This window comes from Nelumbo lutea, chromosome 4 (assembly GCF_056320005.1).
Source record: "Nelumbo lutea isolate HS-2025 chromosome 4, American lotus-T2T, whole genome shotgun sequence".
In the NCBI taxonomy this organism is placed as follows: Eukaryota; Viridiplantae; Streptophyta; class Magnoliopsida; order Proteales; family Nelumbonaceae; genus Nelumbo; species Nelumbo lutea.
The window spans coordinates 68,045,177-68,066,663 of NC_142687.1; the positions used below are offsets into that span (position 1 = coordinate 68,045,177).

Sequence of the window (21,487 nt, forward strand, 5' to 3'; positions counted from 1 at the left end):
GTCCTGTAGGTGTGACCCCACACCTCCAATTTTTGAAAGTGCACATAAGGTCCATTGACCCCACAGAGAACTTGTGGTTCTTTAGGTTTGATCCTGTGCCTCTTTTCGGAGAGGCATCATTCGGATTGGTTCTCCACGTGTTATGCATCGGAAAAATCTCTCTTACTTTGGAAGATTTCCCAATCCACAGTTGGGAAATGGGAACTACCGACCTATCAAACCTTGTCCGTTTAATAATCCAAAAGAATAGGAGACAAAAAAAAAAAAAACAGCTACGAGAGAATGCAGTAGCACCAAAGCAGGGCCATTCCCCTAACGCCACATGTTGATTATATACAAAAAACCCCGATAAATATCAACCAATACTGGCCAATGATATTGAAACTTTAAGCCTATAGCTCATAATTAGATAATGGACGTTTGCATGAATAGAGTAGGATGGACTAATAGGATTTTGGGGTGACATTAAAGCAGCATTGCCATCATGCCTCTGTAACCACATTCTGCGTTGCTAACTCCAAGTCAAGACTGAAGTTTTAAACTTTATTAATGCCACACAATTCTCGCCTCCAACCGGCCAGCTAACCAAAAGGGGGAAGGAAAAAAGAATAAGAGGGAGAAGCTTTGGCATGATTACAGGAGACGGTATCTTATAAAGAAAAAAAAAAAGTCTGCCATCAAAGAATAAACATTTTTAGGAAGGAAAAGAATTGACACGACGACAATATCCTTGCTTTACAAAAATCTGTATTAAGAAATGACATTTTATTGCGCTCTTCTGTAGCATTCCAAAATGAGAAACCGAATTGAAGTAAAACAAAAATAGACCAATTTTGAGAAAAGCTACAGTAAATATAGAAGTCAATACCAAATCTCCAACCCTTGCATCAGAATGGTTTAGTCCTTGGGTCACCATTCCTACACAAAGCATCCTGTGAATTAGACTCTCAGAAACGATCCAAGACGGAGATATCCAATAGCAGTTCTCGGATGCAATTCAAGTCATTTCCTCTTTGGAGAAAGTCCCAAAAAAAACCACCTTGTCATATTAGCTATCTCGGTTCAGGAGGCACCAGTTTTAAGCTGCGCATCCATTCACAGAAGCTTGGATCATCAAAGTGAAGAAAACTACTTTTGAGCTTAGCCCTCTGGTCTGCTGTTAAAGATCGAAGCTGGGGAAACCTTGCCTCCTGCATTTAATGAAAAAATATTCAAGTTAAATTCCCCATGATTATTGTTTAATCCGAACATTTTCATCTTAATTAGCAAGGTTTATGTAGGCCTTGGCCACTAAAAGACTGCAGAACATACGTTAATTAACTACCATGAACTAGAATAGATGCATAAGGATCAACCCTCCAAAAACAAAAACAATAAGAACCTCCAAATACCTGCTCATAAGGAGGATCTTTGTGTGCTGGTATTAACCGAGAAACAAAGTATCGAGCCTGAGAACTTCCCTCCTATAGTGGATCCAAAAAAAGGATATTTTACTTGTTTTTAAATGAAATATAGAACAAACAAATAAATAAATGAGCAAGGGAAAGAATGAAATGAAAAAGAAAACAAACTTTGAAAGCGAGGATTCGAGGAGCTGGAAACCGCAATTCAGTGAGCTCTTCTGCCAGTGTTCTGCAAGCTGCTAAAGCAGCTGCACTTCTCCCTTCCTGAGCTGCTAGTTCTGCACCCTGAATGCAAACCCAACAGTGTAGAAATATTTGTGCAAAATTCATAGAAAATATTGCCAATGCTCAGATCTGGATAACTTATATTGTCAAATTCTATAGAAATATTACTTCCATATGGATGTGGTCCTCTTGTGGTGGTATAAATGATATGGAAGTAATGAGAAACCAGAGGACTTTTAGATAAAGAGGAGGAAGAGGTGGTAGCCCCAAGGCAATACTTATGAGCATTATCCTCCTCATTCCATTGGTCGTCTTCCCTCAAAGTATTTAAACCACAAACAGTCTTTTCTTGTGCTAGCTACACCAATACTTTTGATGCTTTGACTAGAGACTTCATTCCTTGTATAGATATGCTGATTAAACAGGCATGCGCTCACCTTTTTCTACCAATAGTAAAAATATTTTTTTAAGAAAAGTAATATGATTGTATTATATAACAAAAAAGGAGAGTATATGAAATGATGTACAGCTACGCACCAAATATGGAAAAGAAACTTCACCCATTACAATGGAAAAATATGTAAGGGCATGGAACTGTAGCTACACAAAGAAGCCCTTCCTATCCCCTAGCTATCCAGACCATCAAGTGTGTGGTTAAGTTCTCTAAAATCCATCTTATCTGAATTATCATTTCTCAAATCTCATTTAGGAGATGTGTTACCTTGACAAACCACTTCCCATTAGCCAAGTCCCCTACAATCATTAATTCACATAGGCAACATTATTCAGCAATTGAGGCTTCCACTAGGGATGCCAATAGCACAAGTACAACTTCACCCCAAAAATCTTTTTCATTTTTTTTTTCTTTTGATAGATAGAAAAAACATTTTTGAGGAATATATATATATATATATATATTAAAAAAAAAAGGAAAGCAGATGAAAGGATGTAATCTATGCACAAAATATAGACAAGCATCTGTACCTGTTGCCAATGAAAAAAAACATAAGGGTATAGAGCTATCGTTGCACAAAAAATGCCCTTTCTATCCCCTAGTTAGCTAGACAATCAGCTGTGTGATAATCTTATCTCAATCATCATATCCCAAATCACATTTATGAGTGTGCTAGCCACCACTGACCACTTCCAGTTAGCTAAGTCCCCTTCAATCACCAATGCACATAGGTAAGATTGTTTAGCAACTTAGGCTCCCATTAACTGACTCCATATAATTGGATTAAGGCTTCGTTGAGTTCAGTTGAGTTTAATGGAACACAGGCAACAGGAACACATACCAACTATATCCCACCATGCCCAGCACCAAGGGCAAAAGACACCACCTCCTATCTGCACCCAAGGTTCAAATTTTCGATACAGGCTGATAGGCCAATAGGGGTGTACTGGCCTGTATCTTGGCTCGTCTTTTATTTTTTATTTTTTTAGTTTTTCTTTCAAACTGGTTCAGAAGGATCAGTTTAAGGCTCATCTACCCCCTGAACCAGGTCAGACCTCAAAACACCCCCTGTAGGGGCATGTCAGGAAGCCACCAATACGGCCCGATATGTATCAGAATTTTAAACCTTGTTTGCACCCCAAACCCACCCAAGACAAAATCAAAGGAAACAATAGGCATAATTATGTCCCCTAAATAGTTGTCAACATCTCACAATTTATGATTCAAATCATGGATCCCTAGTTAACCAAGAAAATCATGAATCCCAAAGGTTTCATGGATCTTATGTCTGAATCCAGTTCATGTGATTCATATCAATTTAATTGAGACCTAATTCTCTACTTTGGCATTTCTTTACTTTTAAATATTTTTTTCCAAGGGGTACTTGCTTTAAAACTCTTAATAGGATGAGGTTTATTTAGGTAATTTAAGACCTATTTATAAATCTTATGACTTGATTTTCTATCATAGGTTAAAGAGCCATTATATGTAGGTTAATGGACCTTCAAGTAAAAATTATATCTTACATTCTAATGAACACTCTGTTGTATATTTGTATTATGTACATATGTGGTAGACATGGATAAAAAATTATATCACTCTGTTGTATTATGTGAATGCTAACATGGATGAATGGAAAAACTAGAAAGGATAGGATTAGGAATGAAGTCATCTGTAGGAACCTAGGAGTAGCTCCAATATGTGATAAAATGAGAGTAGACAAAGATGGCTTGGGCACATGCGTAGAAGACCACCAACTGCGCCAGTTAGAAGAAGTGATTTATTACACATTGTCACATTGAAGGGGCTAAAAGAGCTTGGGGTAGACCAAAAAAGACATGGGTAGTAGTAAGAAATGATTTAAGCACTAATAATTGCTTTATCTCTCACAGTCTTTTCCATGTTTTTTACTAACTGTACTATATCATTTTTCTAATCTAATGAAAATTCACAGTTGCTGATAAAAAAATAAACACTAATAATTATTTTTGATAGGGAAAATAAAATTTTCATTAAAATAAAAGAACAATACAATCTGATTGTGACAAGTCATCACCCGCTTACAACAGAAAAAGGAAGTTGCCAAAACTCAAAATAAATTTTCCAAACTATAGATTTGAAAAACCCAAAACTTCCCCTAGCTTTTCCCCCAGGTCCTCTTGTCAATTTGTCTGAATTCTGGATGCACCATAACCCAATCAACCACCAATTTGCTAACAGCAGCTACTATCCTATCCAAACTACAGGATTTGTCATAAAAAATTCTTCTACTCCTCCCCTTCCAAATATTCCAATAGATTGCAAAAGGAATGCAGCTACAAACCACCTTCGCCTTCTTGTTACCTCTTAACTTTGGCCATGAAGAAAAAATTTCTGCAGCTGAATTTGGATGGAAATCAGATACCCCAAACATAACGGTGAACAATCTCCACAGAAACCAGCAATCTTGCAACAGAAAAATAAATGGCTGACATTCTCCTCCTGCTCTTTACATAAATAGCACCTGTTAGCGATACTGAGACCTCTTGATTTCAAGTGATCCACAGTCACGATGCTGTCCATAGCCACCAGACACATGAAAGCTTCAACCCTTGGGGATACCGGGTTTCCCTACACACCTAATTAGCTTGAATCTGAATTGATTCTGCTGAGAGCTAAATAACAAGATTTCACAGTGAATTTTCCATTTGAGCACTCTTTCCACCACAGTTCATCCCTCAGCTGAGAAGAAATTTTCACAGCCTCTAACTTCCTCAACAGAGAAATGCATTCTTCCACCTCTCTATCCAGCAGAAGTCTCCTGAATTCCGGGCTCCATATCAATTGATCTCCCCTTCTTTTCATAGCAGCAGCTAATAGTAACTTCAGCCTCAGCCAATCTATACAGTCTTGGACATAACTCATTCAGCTTACCGATCCCACTCCAATCATCCTCCCAAAACCTAATTCTTGAGCCATCTCCTACTGAAAAACTTGTTAGACTTCTGAACTCCCTATTAAATCTCATAATCCCTTTCCACACACTCGCCCCATATGATGACCAGTGATTTAAAAGGCACGCCTGAGGTGCACCTAGGTACACAAGCGAGGCGCATTTTAGGGTATGCACCTTGCCTAGGTCCTAGGCGCAGCCCTTTCAAAAGGCGCATGCCTGGTGCGCCTGATGCGCCCTGCGCCTCAGCCCAGGCATGCACCTTTTAAAAATTTGACACTTTTTTGCTTTTTTTGAACCTAGTGGTTGGGGCGGGGGGCCAGGGGCTCCGCCCCCAGACCCATGTGCCACGCCCGTCGAGGCAAGCTCAAACAAGTCCATGTTAGGGTCTTAAATTCTTAGTTCTCATACAAAAAATAATGATTTTATACTTTTAATTGCTTTTTAAGAAGATATTTTATTAGGATGAATGAATGCACAACATTACCAAATAGGGGGTTCTCGGAGTGCAAACTAAGAATTTAAGACCCTAACATGGACTTGTTTGGGCTTGCCTCAAGGGGCATGGCACAAAGGTGGCTTGTAGAATCAGGAATGTAATATGTTTTACATCACATTAGCTACTTGAAGTAATGCAATTGAGGAAAAAAAAGAGATTGTGGGTTTTACGTGCTTGAAAATGTTTTATATGTTTGATTTTATTTTTAAATTCTAATTTGAATATGCTTTACATGTTATGTTTACGTATTTTAATTTTAGATAATAGGTTTTTTACTTTTTAAAAACATTTATTTTAAAATTTAAGTTTATATTTTTTACTAATATGTTTAATATTTTTTGAATTTTCTTTTTTTATTTTTTATTTTTGCGCCTTGCTTCAGAAAGGCGCACGCCTCGGACGCAAATTGACCCCTGCACCTTTTTTTGCGCCTTGTGCTTTTAAAACACTAATGAAGACCTCACCTCTCTAGGTTCCCAACCAAACCTTACCACCCCATACTTCCCCACCACAATTATTCTTCCTCTCTCCCTAACCACATTCCCATTAAGGCCCTGAATCTCCCTTTTCCTTCAGTTTACAGATCTTATCTCATTTCACCAAGTGAAATTTCTTTTCCCCTCCCTCCCCACCCACACCCTCCCACAAGAAGTCCCTCTGTACCTTCTTGATTCTTTCAGCCATTTGAGTTGGGATCTTCAACAAGGACATACAAAAGTTGGTAAACTTGAAAAGACACTTTTAATTAAAGTAATATCCCCCCCAATGAGAGATATTTTGTTTCCCACCAACCCAGCCTTTTTTCAACCCTCTCCAAAATTGGTCTCCGCAAGCACCTGAATTTGAGCCCCACCCCCATTGGGATACCCAAATCTGCACAATCCAACAGAACTTCCCTTTCAATATCTCCAACTCCAATCAATACACTCTCTGAGAGGTTAACCTTCAAGCCTGTTAACAATTCAAAATTTGCCAAGACTGCCCTCAAATTTAACACTTGTTCAACCAAGGCATCCAGAACAAATGAAAGTATCGTCTGCATACTGCAGATGCTGAGATACATGGACTATCCCTTCCTGCCTTAAAATCCTCAATTAAACCCCTTTGTCCGCTCCTCATCAAAAGAAGGTCCAATACCTCCATGACCAAGACAAATAGCATAGAAGATATTGGATCTCCTTGTCTCAAACCCCTAGATGCTTGAAAAAACTCCCTGGATAAACCATTTATAAGGATAGAAAAAGAAATTGTAGACATACAAGCATACATCCAAGTTCTCCATTTTTCACCAAAACCCATTTATCTTTGAATTTCTTCTAAGGAACCTCACTCAATGTGATTAGAAGCTTTCTCAGTATCAATCTTACACACCAGACCTGGAATCAATGCATTCACTTGCCACTAAGACTGTCCAAAATCTGCCTTCCTTCCACAAAAGCCATTTGAGATTCTCGGCAACCTTATGCAGAACTTTCCTCAATCTCTTTGATAATACTTTAACCAACAGCTTGTATGGATTGCTTATTAAGCTCTTTGGTCTAAAATCCTTCAATTCCACTACTCCCTCCTTTTTTGGGATCAAAGAAATGAAAGTAGCATTCGCCATCTTCTCCAAATTCCTCTCCCTATGGAATTCTTAAACATCAAACCAAAATCTCTTTCCAAAGTATTCCAACATGCATTAATAAAAGCTAAGTCAAAGTGATCTGGACCCAGGGCTTTATCCCCATTTATGTCTTTTAAGGCTTCTTTGATCTCCTTCAGCCCGAATTCCATTTCAATCCAAGTTGTTGAAGCTTCACCCAACTTCTTGGGAGCCATCTCCCCTAGAGACATCCAGCTCCAAATTCTTGAGGTGTATAAACTCTTATAAAAACCAACCACCTTCTCCTGAATTTCATTCCAGGCCTCCACCATCTCCCCCCCCCCCCACCTGAATTCTTGAAATGAAATTCCTCCTCCTAGCACTAGCATAGGCATGAAAGAAGGCTGTGTTTTTGTCGCCTAATTTCAGCTGTCATTTTGGACTCTTGTCTCCAGCTCACCCCTTCTCTACGTATTGAGCTTTTCAATTCAAATTCCAACCTTTCTCTTTCCACTCACTCCTCCCTAGATAGAGATCCTGCTTCCTCCAAGAAGAACTGTTTCTGGACTCGACAACCAACCTACTACCACCTTAGAATCTCCCTCAACTATCAGATTTTCCACTCCTATTTGGTTTGCAGCTTGTATTCCTTGCACCACAGCCAGTATCTCAGCCCTTGTTGAATCTCCAACTCCAATTGGCCCCGAGAATAGGGATAGGATGTTTCTATCCTTATCTCTGAAGATCCCTCCTATGCCCGAAGGCCCTAGATTGCCTAGACTGCTGCCATCAAGGTTCAGCTATACCACACCCTCTGTGGGAGGCTTCCACTCTATCTGTGTATAAGTTCTTTTTCGGGGCTGTGGAGGCCATGCATGTATAAGTTTTTAGTGTATACTTTTTAATTTTTTGACATTTTTTTATCAATAACATAAAAACATTTTATTAATGAACACTAGAAAAGATACAATACAAGAACAGCCCCAAAGAGACCACTTAGGGTTACAACATTGCCCAGAACAAACTATCCCTTCCCACCCTTTGCACTTTGTATGCCTTCCAATGCTGCTAACACTTCTGCTCTGAGTGAGTCACCTATTCCAATAGAGCCTGAATATAATGCAATAATTTTCCCTTCCTCGTTGCTGAAAACTCCTATTCCTGAAGAACCTGGGTTTCCTTCACTACTATCAAAATTTAGCTTAGTGAAGTCATTAGTTGGTGGAGACCAAGATGTGTTAGGGGCTGAATTAGCCACTTCCTTCCAATTACTAATCAAAACATCTATAGAGTATAGAGATATCCTCAAATAAAACCATAGACTTCACCCGTTGTACCATTCTAATAGTGGTAACTTCTATTAAAGCATCACAAGGTGCCAACCAGCTGGTTGGTAAGGTCTCTGCTGGTCGTAGCAGAGACTTGGGATCGAATCCCGCCTACACCTGGGTTGGGGAATGGGCTACCCCCCGTTATGTAGCCCTTCAGAAGATATATATATATATATATATATATATATATATATATATATATAAACTTCTATTAAAGCATCTTTGCTCCTTTATCCTTAGGTTGACAGCTCTTGCACATCTCCATGAAACTTTTCCCCTCTTCTTTGGCCACCTATTAGATGAAGAAGCAAACAAGCTTTGAACATTTGGTGGAAGAGTCCACCTGCAACCAAACAAAGAGAGAAACCGGACCCAAACAAATGAAACAAAGGGGCAAGAGATTAACAAGTGATAGAAAGTCTCGCCATTAGCCTTACAAAGGATGCATCAATGAGGAGTAAGCACTAGTTAGGTCTTTTTCTTTGGAGCAAGTCACAAGTGTTGCACCTTTGCAGGAAAGCTTCCCAACAAAATGCTCCTATTCTAAGAGGGATCAATTTATCGCAAACTTCATTGACAGGAAAAAGTTGCCCAAGGCTATAAGAGGGTTGAACTAGAGCATTGAAAACAGATGCACAAGAGAAAGCCCCAGATAAAGAGAAGGTCTATAATCGGCTATTCAACCTCGAAGTACCCAATACTATCCCTTCCAAAGTTCGAACCAAAGACATGACATTAATTAACACAAAGTCTTTGAAACCCCTTCTAAAACCCAAATCCCACTCAAACCCAAGGCCTGAGTCAGAAGGAACCAATAGAAATTGGCTCATCTTTTACTGATAAAAAAAAATTGGCTCATTTTTAAATACTGAAAGGGATAAAGAAGGAAATTGTTCCTTTAGTTGTGAGTTCCCCACCCAGATATGTTCCCAAAATTTAACAAGGTTTCCAATACATAATGAAAGACGAGGAGGGACAAATGGCATAAATAGATTTCCAAGAAAAGGCTCTTGTAGCCCTAGGCAACACTCCTGCGTCTCAACCATCATCCACTAGCCCATGAATGCTTAAGATCACCTTGGCCCACAACTTATCCTTGTCCTCTGTCAATCTCCACAACCACTTCCCCAAAAGGGCCTCATTTATTTTTTTAATATATCCTATGCCTAAACCACAACCACAAAAAGGTCCCTCATCAACTTTTCCAAACTTCAGATTCAGATCACCTCTGCTGGGTTTTAAAGACAAATTGAAAATATATGGACAGGTTGGCCAAGGTAGATTTGATTAGAGTAATCCTACCACCCAAAGAGAGATAATTTTTCTTCTATGAGGCTAATCTCGTGGTGAATCTATCAATCACAAGGTTCCAAAAACTGCTATTTCTTGGATTATCTCCTAAGATAGTCCCAAATAATTCATTGGCCATTGAGAAAATGCACAGCCCAAAATATCTACACTTTCTGACACCTCCCTCTCATCTATATTAAGCTCCGCCACACAAGTCCTATCAAAATTAACTTTCATGTTTGTCATTTGCTCAAAGAGTTGGACCACCAATATAAAATTCATAACCCAATTGACATTGTCTCCTTCACAGAATAGCACATTATCATCAGCAAACTATAAGTGGGTAATTGACACCCTATCCCTACCAACTCTCCACCTCCTCGCCAAATTCCTAGAGATTCCCTATCAATTAGCCTACCCAGGACATCGAAGGTAAAGAGAAAAGAAGAGAGAGGGTCCCCCTATCTAATTCTCCTAAGGGCATAGAAATGGTCCACCATAGTTCCATTTACACCACCTCCATCAAGAAAGACCAATCAACCATATCATAATATAAATAATCTTGTGATTTATAATTGATTTATGACATGTATGCTATTCCATGTTACACATCTAATGATAGGTAAACTCTTTAATTACACAATAGGCCAATCGGTGCAGTGCATGACATACCATATCCATGTTGGACAGCTAGACCTCACGTCAGTCCCCTTACATAATGTTCAAGACAAAAAATAAAATGATAAAAGGAGAGGTTTCCAATTTTTCTGGTATGTGCATTTGTTGGGGATAATAAAGAGAAGACTGATCAGAAACATAAAAATAATTTAATAGAAAAATACCAAGTATCAATCTAGTTATGTGAGGAGGCTGAGAACCATACCAACCAAATGAAAACATCTGTCCCATGGTCAAGCACAACTGCTGCATCAGACTGCATGGCCAGGTCATATGCTGGTAGTTCCTCAAAAGTGCCTCCTTCCCGATGCATTAGACAACGAGGTGCCACCATACGAAGTGACAAATCAAATGATGCATTCAGAAACAAATTCCTTAAAACAGATCTCTCATCTTCATGGCCAACAATATTTCCTAGAAGCGGTCCCCTTCTGAGATGGAACAAGTTCTCTGGAAGTGAGGAAAGCTCCTTGGGGAACTGATAAAGTTTTGATTTCGGTAATTGGGACCCAAATTTCAAGGCTATGTCTTTAACTCTTTCATCTATAACCATTTGCATATCAATTGCATCAGAAGCTGTCTTGGCTTGTAACAATGTCCTCTTTGCAATAAGACCTGCTGCTACTTCATCTTGAACACTCTCAAGATAAGCTGAAACACTATCCACAGTCGGCAATCTGACAGTAATCACTCTGGAAATGTCAGCTTGATAAATGTTTGAAAATTGAAATGAAAACTGGAAATAAACATAATCACTTTTAATGTCTGCTTTTGTTTCCATGGAGAGGGAGAAGCTCTGTGTTTCTTCAACACTTGGCATTTGGATAGAGATAGAAGTGTCACTTTTGAATGCTTCATGAGTGTCAGATGGTGCCTCTTCACCAGGCCCTATTACTTGAGTGATAAGAATATCATCAGAGCAGCGTATCTCTAATAATCCATGGGAACCCCCTGCCCTTGTAGATGCTCGTTGTAAGTTTACACCGAAAGCCTCCCCAAAATCATCATGAAGAACCAGAACACCACCGGATGTTTTAGCAAGAGGTTGTAAGACGGGAACCCTTACTGGGCATGTTCCAGCACAAAAGATATCAATGACTGTATCATGTCGATGAGCCTCATGACCTAGACTCTCCATCCACTTCAATGCTGTTTTCTCCATGTAAGGATAATTTGAATGACTGAATGAATGTGGTACCGAGCCAGGGCCATAAGTATTGGGCCCACCAGCACATACAATAATTCTTGAATTACCTCCAGACCTTTTAACAACTCCTCGAGAAGTTTCAGCTGATGGCCCTTGAATTATTCCCAGAGCTATTTCTACTGCTGTACCCAGACACCGGTCTCTTGCTGCTTCAGGCAAATTTAGTTTGTATGGTCTCAAAGATGAAAAGATGGTGTGTGCAACAGGCAATGAAGCATGGATAGGTGACAAGTATATGCCAGTTCCATAAATCAATGTTTTCAATGCTTCCTGACTTGGTGATTTATTACCAGGAAGCACATCAGCTGATGCCGTTGATCCCTCTGAGAAATCATAAATTGACACTGTCCGACCATAAGATATGATTCCAATTCTTGTTGTTGGTGGGAGGGAATCGACAAAAGCATGTAAAGAACTCTGTAAATGCTGAAGATGCGCTTCATCTAGACACTCATCTATGGCAAGAAAAATGGGTGCAGACATCCTTGAGTCAGACACAGGAATAAAACCAGGTCTTCTATTCCCAGTTTGAACATAATCAACCAATGGAGATGAAAGTTCTGGCAAGTTACAAAGGTCTTCCTTGCTGGGAACTATGTATTCACCCTCGCTTCCATTAAGTTTCCCACAGATTACACACTGCCACTGCCCTGAACCCAGCAAAATGTTGCAATAGAGATTAACATAAGACCCACAATTTTGGCAGCGATGGGGATCACGTTGTATTATTTGTGGGCCTGGTGAGACCTCCCTTCCAGGAGAAACTATCGCCCCAAATCCCAAGCTTGGGACATTTGCCTGCTTTTTGTGTTTCAAAACCTATAAAATAAAATTGACAAAGAAAAACAAATGTGACAAAGAGCAACAGATAACTTCTAAATCCATGAACAAAGCATAGAGAACACTATAAGCATCCTAAGCTCTTGAAGAACAAAACTGCTAGCCATAGAAAATGATGTCAAAGGCAAAATGCCTGAAATTTAAGCATGCAAAGTAGCCTTTGATAATAAGTGAGAACACAACTAGAAATTAATACCTTATGAGCAGTGAATAGAACACAAGGTGATTCCCTGGAGAGCATGGACACTTCAGCCACATCAGAAGCTTCTGATTGCAACTCAGCTGACCCATTTCGATAAAGAGGAGAAGATGTGGGCAGAGAGGAACCTGAAGAAAATGCAACCGGCTGAGGAGATGCAGGAGATGCCCGGAAAGGAACAGCTGCAGGCTGGAGTGGCGATGAGAACACAGGAGGACCAGGAGGCGTGCTAAACTGAGGAACAGGACTTCCTGTTTTAATTCCATTTGCTGGCGATGGAATACTAGACGTCTTGCTTGATGAGGAAGGAAGCCCATCTTGGTGTGATATTTGCGGTGAAAACCTGGGTGCAACAGGAGATGAGAAGGGAGGGGGGGTCGGTCTTTTCTCGGGGCGAGGTGTAGGTGTGTTCGGGTGAGGAGGGGAAACAGTAACGGTATAACCAAGGGGAGGTGGTGGTGGAGTAGCCATTTGCGTTCAAATTTGTCCCAATTTTCAAATTCAGATAAGCAGATATGAAATAAAGCCTTTGAATTTGTGGGCGAGTCAGGCGTTTGATGGATGAATTGCTGAATAAAATAATTCAAAACAGGAATTTCAACAACTGATCATCTAAACCACTCCTGAAGCTCCGAGGAATTTATATAAGCAGTTTTCTAAGCCTTAAACTAATTCCAGCGTATAATGTTATCCTTCGGATTATCACGGGAAAAGTAAAAGATACTACTGCAGGCCATTAATCGGATTAGAACCCAATCTAAAACCCTACGACGAAAAACCCTAATTCCAAAGTCGGATCCAAACAAAAGAACAGGTCTTGATTGAAACCCAGCTCACCATTGTCCAAGTACAGCTACAGAGTTGATGGAGAACCCCGAAAGATTGGAATTTTCACCCTCCGAAATTAACTTCAATAAAAAAAAAGATAAATGGGTCTTGACCAGAAAATTTCAGATAAAGAAAATATTGACAAGACTCATGAATCTGCAGGCAAGAAGCACTCAAGGTTCCAGATAAATAGGGTTTTGCGACAGAAACGCAATTGAGCAAAGAAATGGAAATCAGCCGTTAGATTGGAGCCTGATGGGGAAAGAGGATCTAGGGCTTTGCGGCCTGATCGAAGCTTAATTCGCTATTTCTCTGGTGATGGATATAGTACATAAAACTCAACAAGTAAATGGCAATTCCAATTACGACCACCGGAAATCGCGTACCTGCGGGGGCTAACGAGATTTAATTAAGGATGAAGAAGTATCGACAACATAACTCACAGAAGGAGATTTCAGTTTGATCTTCTCTTCCCTTTGTTTTGTGTATCGGAGCTCCCTTCCCCTCCTTGCTCTTGGTGGTGACGTGGTCTTTTGAGAAGGGAACCGCGGCATTGGCTGAATGGATGGCAAATGGCAACTTTTTACAGTCCGTGGGAAAATACACCTTCTTTTATTACGATTTCATCATTTTGACCCCCGCGTGTCACGTTCCCAAACAAAGGATTTATGATTCTATTTCCGACTTCTTCTCTTTTTTTCCTTTTCTATTTTCCTGATTTCTTTCCTCTTGGGGGTATCTTGCCAAAAAAATTTGCTATATCAAAACTACGGGTGCAACTTGGGCGGGCCCGATCTGAGTCCGAACCGGTCCAGCCCGAAATTTTATAAAGGCTAGGCTTGGAGTTTTGTCCTCAGGCTGGACTTAGGTCTAAGAAATTGGATTTTTTTATTTTTTGAATCGGGCCTAGGCCTAGCCCTTAGGTAGCTTGAACACGGTTTGAGCTCGACCCAATTATATACATATGTATATATATTAATTTTGCATATATATTTACATATGTATATATATATATATATTTGTACCTATTTATATACATATTTTGCATATACATACATATATATGTATACATATTTGTATAAATATATCCATATATGTACAATTTTAAAGTGGATTCATTCACCAACCCGTGTGCATCAAATTACAATGTGTGCTAGGCTCAGGTTGGAAAAATCGGGCTTGACCTCAGGCTTAGATTTTAAGACCACATTTTAGGGTTGGACCTTGGTTGATCATAAACCCGACCCAACCCGCCCGACTTGCACCCCTCATGAAAACTCAAGAAAATTGCTATATGAAAACGTAATTAGGAATTGAGTGATGCGTTTTTTGTTTCAATTTTGGAAGCAAGATGCACATATGCAATCAACAACATATTTTCTTGTGTTATTTTTATAAAAGAATTCACATCAAATAACACCCCCTAAATCCACCCAAATTTGTATGGTCGGGTTGCTATATGTGTTATTTTTTTACCATTACTCATTGATTTTTTTCCCTACCCAGTGTTTGATTGCAATGCAAATTTATTTGCAATAGAATAAATGCATGGGAGTGCAAATGTAAAAAATGCAAATTCTTGTTTAATTTTGGTTTGGGTTTTATTTTAGGGATAAGTTGACTGCACTCCACCTCATAAATCTGAATTGCAGCCCCCTCCTAGTCTACTAGTAGCCTCCTATAAACCGCATCCTGCCCTTGAATTTGGCATCAATCCATGGGTAGGATTTAGTCCACCCTAAAAATCCTAGCTCCACCCTAGGGGTGGACTGAACTATAAAAAACCCTTTATTTTATTCTACTTCATGTCTTAATTTACTTCATTTGTATTGTAATCAAACAAAATAAGCTAAAATTTGAAACAAAAATAGTCAGAATTTACACTCAAATCATTTTGCATTGCCATGGTTTTGCATCAATGCAAATTTATTTACATTGCAACCAAACACAATCTAAGGCTCAGTTTGGAAGGAGTACAAATACAAATATGTAGAGTGCAAAACCTCATATTTTGTATGTATTTGTATTTGTACTCCTTCCAAACTGAGCCTTCTGCATTTGGTTGCAGTGCAATCTTATTTGCATTAGTACAAATGCATGAGAGTGCAAATGAAAAAAAATGCAAATTATTGTTTAATTTTGTTTTGGGTTTTATATTATTCTACTTCATATATTAATTTACTTTATTTGTACTGCAATCAAACAAAAAAGCTAAAATTTGAAACAACAACAGGTCAGAATTTACACTCAAATCATTTGCATTGCCATAGTTTTGCATCAGTACAAATTTATTTTCCTTGCAATCAAATACGGCCTAAAACAATGCGGGTTCAGTGCATATAAGAATTATGGTTCAGTTTTGTTGGTGTTTGGTAAAGAATGCATTCATGTACCAAAAGCAATCACTTTCACAAACTTCAAGACATATTTGCATCTAAAATGAATTTAATTTATGCAATTTTTGCATTAATTGGCCAGAACTGCTCCACTGTATGTAGCTAGCCGCTCGGCATAGTGGGAGTGGGAGTTTCTCTACTCTCTACTCCAGGTAGAGAGCTGAAGGGGGGTTCATTCATCATAAGCGGTTGATATCATTGCCTCTATTAAGGTAAAACCAGAGGAACTAAAACCATTCTATGGCGGAAACTTAACATTCTAGAAAAGGAAGCAAGGATGCAAAGAACATATATGACAGAGAGAAGAGAACAAGCTTTGATTGGTTGGCAATTTTAGATAAGTCGATGAAGCTGGGAGGAGTAAAGGATGCCTGCCCTAAGGAGCTCTCCGTATTAGCGATTGGACTTTTGATTCGAATAGAACTCTATCTACCGATCCAAATAAGGATAGAGATTATCCTACTAACCTTGTGTGATAAGGATAATGACTACCCTTCTATCTAATCTTGTAACAAGTCCTAATAGTACTCAAACCTTTGTAATTCTATAAATACATCTATACTATTTTGAAAAGCACCAATGGCCTCACGAATATTTTTGAAATTTTTTAAGGACAAAATTTACCCCTTTATATTTAAATTTATTGACAAAAAATGAGGGCAAATAAGGTAATCGGTTCTTGATATTAAATGAGTTTAAAAGATATAATTTTAAGATATTTGATGCATTCAACGCTCTCATTAATACAACATTTAAGTTATTAACTTGCATTCATGTTCATTGAATCATATATTTAAGTCATTTTTGTTTCTTCTCATCATTAAGTTTTACTAATTAAATCCATACTTAATAAATTAATAATTCCAATAACATAAAAGCTCATACATTTAAAGTCTACCTAAAAAAAAAAAGTGTCTTCATCTAGGTGATGGTAAGAAATTAAATCATTTAGGGTCAAATGAGTCAATCCATGTTTCTACAATTAAATAATAAAATGTAAAAAATAGAAATTAAAAAATTGGGAACATTTTTAACATACATCTTAAACAATAATGATGGAGGGTGATTTGGCCCGACCTCGTAGCACGGGTACATGTGGGCATGACCTTGCTCAAACGATGACTCAACATGACAGCACAACAAGCGCAACTACAACTCGGTGGGAAGGGCTCACCAAGCTTAGTCTGGCAACTCGGCGGGTTAGGCTACTCGTCGAGAGCCGCCTGGCTTGCACCTCCTTCCCAAGGCTAAGGCACTCCGAGCTACCTCCGAGCTCGGGACCCCCTGATCTTTCCTAATACCCGAGCTCCTCCCAGTGGATTTTAGGCCACTCCCAAACAGGAATACCCCGATCCGCCTCTAGATACCCCGAGGTAGAGACACCTCGGGCCAGACAACTCGGTGTAGCTTGCCATAGGCAGCTCGCCACTTGCAGGGTAGTTCGGTACCGGGTAGCTCACAGAAGAGCAGTTCGGCACATCACAGGAAGGCCTCCTGCCCGACCACCGCACCCGACAAACCTGGAGGCTACAACCACGTCTCTCGTCAGACATTGTCGTGCCCGCCACCTTTAGAAGGTGTCTTACACCTGATAGGTACGTACCCTACAAGGATGGCCCCGCACGTGCCACCTCAACCCTGGCTATAACGGTTGCAGCAGGACAACAGTGGCAGTTATACCTGCTCTGCCAGAGGCAGGTGGGCCTAATTCGATAGAGTTCTGTTATAAGTAGCCCAATCCCAAAGGACAGAGGTAACTTTCTGATACTCACGCTATCTGCACTCTTAGCTTTCTTCCTCTCTTTGCACCTTTCACAAAACTCTAACTTAAGCGTCAGAGTGTTCCCGCCGGGCAAGCCCCCGGGAATCCCTCATCTTCTTCATCTCAGGTACCTTTAAGGAGCCACGCAAGTGCCAGCTAGGAGTGGCCAGATTGCGCACCATCATTTGGCGCCGTCTGTGGGAATTTGCTTCTAAAAGCCTTCCTCTAAGCTTTCACAGTTCCTCCTTTTCTGAAAACTCAGTATTCATGGCTTCTTCAAGCAATGTCGGACGTAGCATGGAGATGGACATCGCTAGGGAACAACTCCAGGTCCCCGTGGTCTGCATTGGGCAGTTCACCATTCCCCTTTCGGTGGACGGAGTCTCTAGCTTGAACATGCCACGAGCAGTGGCGCCTGTGAGTGTTCCCCTTCCCCCCTCTGTTGAGACAACTTTTGCTAAACCAACTATTGTCCCTCCGACGACAAGCCAGGACCAACTCGACAACCCGGTGCAGTCCATGCGGGCTATGCAAGCCCAAATGCAACAGTTTCAGCAGTTCCAGCTCTAGTAGCAGCAGGTGCTGCACCAAGTCTCTCAATATCACTATCAGCAACAGTTCCCGAATGCTGCCTCAGCCTCAGCTCCCTCCTCGACACCCAGCCTCATGGCCAGCTAGGTCTCTCCGCCAGGATGAATGCCCTTCTCGCCAAGGAGAGGCTTCCTAGAGCTAGGCCTCCTCCCACGGAAAAAAGGAAGACCAGCCACTCTGGTCTCTCCGCGGGTAGTCAGGTCGGGAGGACCCCAACCCGCCAGATCTACATAATCCCAGCAATCAAAGTTCGAAGCCCCACTTCTAGAGAACTAGTTCGAGATCTTGACTGCAGATTGTAAACAAAATCCCTCTGTCCGTAGCCATCACCAGTAGCCCGAGTTGCTTCCTGTGCAAACTATTCCTGACAGTACAAAAACGGCCAGCACCAATGCGGAGCCTGCCAAGAAGCAAAGACGTCGCCGCCGAGCTCGCTGAACTACCACCTACAACCTGCCCGAGCTTAGAGGCAGGGAAGAGGTAAGCTTGGGTGAAGTTAAAGCTCCCCTCCTTTCTGTTCCATCCCCCCTCTCTCCCGAGCTCCTGGCTGTCCCAATGCCCAAGGACATCAAGCTCCCCCCTCTGGATAAGTATGACGGGTCATTCGACCCGAATGATCATGTAGACGCTTTCCAGTCGCAGATTCACCTGGCCAGGGCAAGTAAGTCTTGCATGTGTGTGGCCTTCTCCACCACTTTCAGAGGAGCAGCCCGCACGTGGTATCGAAACCTTGCACCCGGATCTATAAGAAGTTGGGCATAGTTCACGCAAGCCTTCACGTCCCACTTCGTCACCAACAAGCGATGCCCATGAACCGAGGAAAGCCTTCTCAACATAGTCTAGAGAGAGGGAGAGTCCATCCAGGGCTATATCAAGCGGTTCAATGATACATGCATGCAAATACCACGCCTGGACCCCGTAGTGCGCCTTGCAGCAGCCAAGAAGGTCGTGACGCACAAGGAATTCAAGTGGCACATGGTTGTTAACCATCCGGCAACCATAACTGAATTCCTCAAGCTCGCAGATAGGTTCATAGCCACGGAAGAAGAGATCAACCAGAAGGGCGAGAGCGCGCCCGAGAAGAGAAAGAGAGAAGGAGAGCTCTCCAGCCACAGAGATAGCCGAAAGAAGAAGGACATAGCTCGGGGGGCAAAGCCGAGTCAGTCGTTCTGACCCCCTGTAGCTGACCAAACTGACTATATCCCACTGAACGCTAAGCGGGCTGAAATCCTGATGGCAATCAAGGATGCCCCGTACGTGAAGTGGCCACCCCGCCTAAGGGGGAATCCTAATGAAAGGAATAAAAACTTATATTGTAGTTTTCACAGAGACTACGGTCATAGTACTGAGAACTGTAAGAATCTCTACGACGAGATAGAGGAACTCATTTGTCGTGGATATTTAAGGAATTTTGTACAGAATAACAGTAATAATAATAGTAATAATAATAATAATAATAATAATAATAATAATAATAATAATAATAATAATAATAATAATAATAATAATAATAATAATAAAGCAGGTCGGCAAGGGGAGCACGATAAGGATGTTCCCGAGCCCAGCAGCAGACCGTTAGAGCAGTCATAGAGGCAGCCCTCGAAAGAGAGACCAGTTCGGGGCACCATCCACATGATAGTCGGAGGCTCGATCGTTGTGGGCTATACCTCGGCGGTAGCTCGGACATGAGTTCGCGAGGCTGCCAGAGAAGAGCAGAATCCTCCTAAGCGGCTGAAGACAAAGGAACCGATCTTCTTTACAGAGAACGATGCGCGTAGGGTCCACTACCCCCACGATGATGCACTCGTCATAAAAGTAAGGATCAATGATTTCGAGGTCAGACGCGTCCTCGTTGACTCAGGTGGCTCAGCAGATATCCTTTTCAAAGCCGTGTTCGACCAACTTCAGTTGTAGGGAAGTGACTTGAGGCCCGCTAATACTCCCTTTGTAGGCTTCAGCGGAGAAGTCAGGCCCCTTAGGAAAATAATAGTACTTGTGGAAGTCGGCACATGGCCCAGCATGGTCAGACTCAACCATGACTTCTTGGTGGTCGCGACTCCCTCCCCGTACAATGCAATAATAGGCTGACTGATCACCCATGTCCTACGGGCAGTGGTCTCCACTTATCATTTGGCAATGAAGTTCCCTACAAACTTCAGAGTAGGGGTAGCGCAGGGCGACCAGCTTGAGTCTCGCAAGTGCTATGTCGCCGCTCTCAAGGGAAAGACCAAGGTGGATGACAACCTCGAATTAGAGCGACCAATGGAGCAAGGTGAAGAACGAGTTGCACCCATGGAAGAAACAGTTGCCATTCCGACTTTAGCAAAAGACCCATCTCGGACACTTCAAATCGGTGCTTCAGTCTAGGAACCCTTGCAATCCGAACTAGTAGGTTTCCTACTTCAAAACTTAGATGTTTTTGCATGGTCCGCGGTAGAGATTCCCGGTATAGACCCTAGCCTTATAACTCACAAGCTCAATATTGATACTGTAGTTAGGCCCATTAGACAGAAGAAACGCAACCTAGCCCTGGAGCGATGGAAAGTAGTCGATGAGGAGGTCGCGAAGCTCCTCACAGCCGACTTCATAAGAGAAGTCCATTACCCGAGCTAGGTAGCCAACCCCGTTCTGGTAAAGAAGGCTAACGGCAAGTGGTGCATGTGCGTCGACTACACCGACCTAAACCGAGCCTGCCCGAAAGACTGCTTCCCACTCCCCAAAATCGACTGCCTGGTGGATGCGACCTCAGGGCACGAGTTGCTGAGTTTCTTAGATGCCTATTCGAGCTATAACCAAATCAGGATGGACCCAACGGACGAAGAAAAAACTGCCTTCATCATAGAGTTTGGTCTATATTGTTACAAGGTTATGCCCTTCGGGTTGAAAAATGCTGGGGTAACCTTTCAAAGGCCTGTAAATAAATTATTTGAGCCATTAATTGATAGAAAAATAGAGTGTTATGTAGACGACATGGTCGTCAAAACTCAATTCTCACACGAATTAATACAAGACTTGCATTCTGTCTTTCAAATTTTGCGACAATTTAATATGAAGTTGAATCCAAACAAGTGTGTCTTCGGTGTCACCTCAGGCAAATTCCTAGGATACATCATTAACCGGCGTGACATTGAGGCCAACCCGGATAAGATTAAAGCCATCTTAGATATGAGACCACCTCGAAAGTTGAAGGAGGTTCAGAGATTGAATGGCCACGTAGCCGCCCTGAGCCACTTTATGTCCAAGTCAGCAGACCACTGTCTTCCTTTC

The 21,487-nt window shown here is 41.2% G+C and overlaps 1 protein-coding gene across 1 annotated transcript; it reads right to left on the reverse strand.

The window, feature by feature from the left end:
- Window positions 1–672: 672 nt before the first annotated feature.
- LOC148860969 (Sec23/Sec24 protein transport family protein) lies at window positions 673–14,058 on the reverse strand. The gene is made up of 5 exons (XM_088986136.1): window positions 12,641–14,058; window positions 10,603–12,423; window positions 1,572–1,688; window positions 1,392–1,463; window positions 673–1,190 (listed from the first exon to the last, which is right to left on the reverse strand). The coding sequence occupies exons 1-5, from the start codon at window positions 13,112–13,114 to the stop codon at window positions 1,053–1,055; spliced, it is 2,622 nt and encodes an 873-aa protein (XP_088842262.1). The 5' UTR covers window positions 13,115–14,058; the 3' UTR covers window positions 673–1,052.
- Window positions 14,059–21,487: the final 7,429 nt, after the last annotated feature.

Excerpts from the sequence above, each read along its gene's own strand:
- LOC148860969 (XM_088986136.1), bottom strand. The coding sequence starts at position 13,114 with ATGGCTACTCCACCACCACCTCCCCTTGGTTATACCGTTACTGTTTCC. Across the intron at positions 1,464-1,571 it reads CTCGAATCCTCGCTTTCAAA|GAGGGAAGTTCTCAGGCTCG; the intron begins GTTTGTTTTCTT and ends GATCCACTATAG. Across the intron at positions 1,191-1,391 it reads AAGATCCTCCTTATGAGCAG|GAGGCAAGGTTTCCCCAGCT; the intron begins GTATTTGGAGGT and ends CATTAAATGCAG.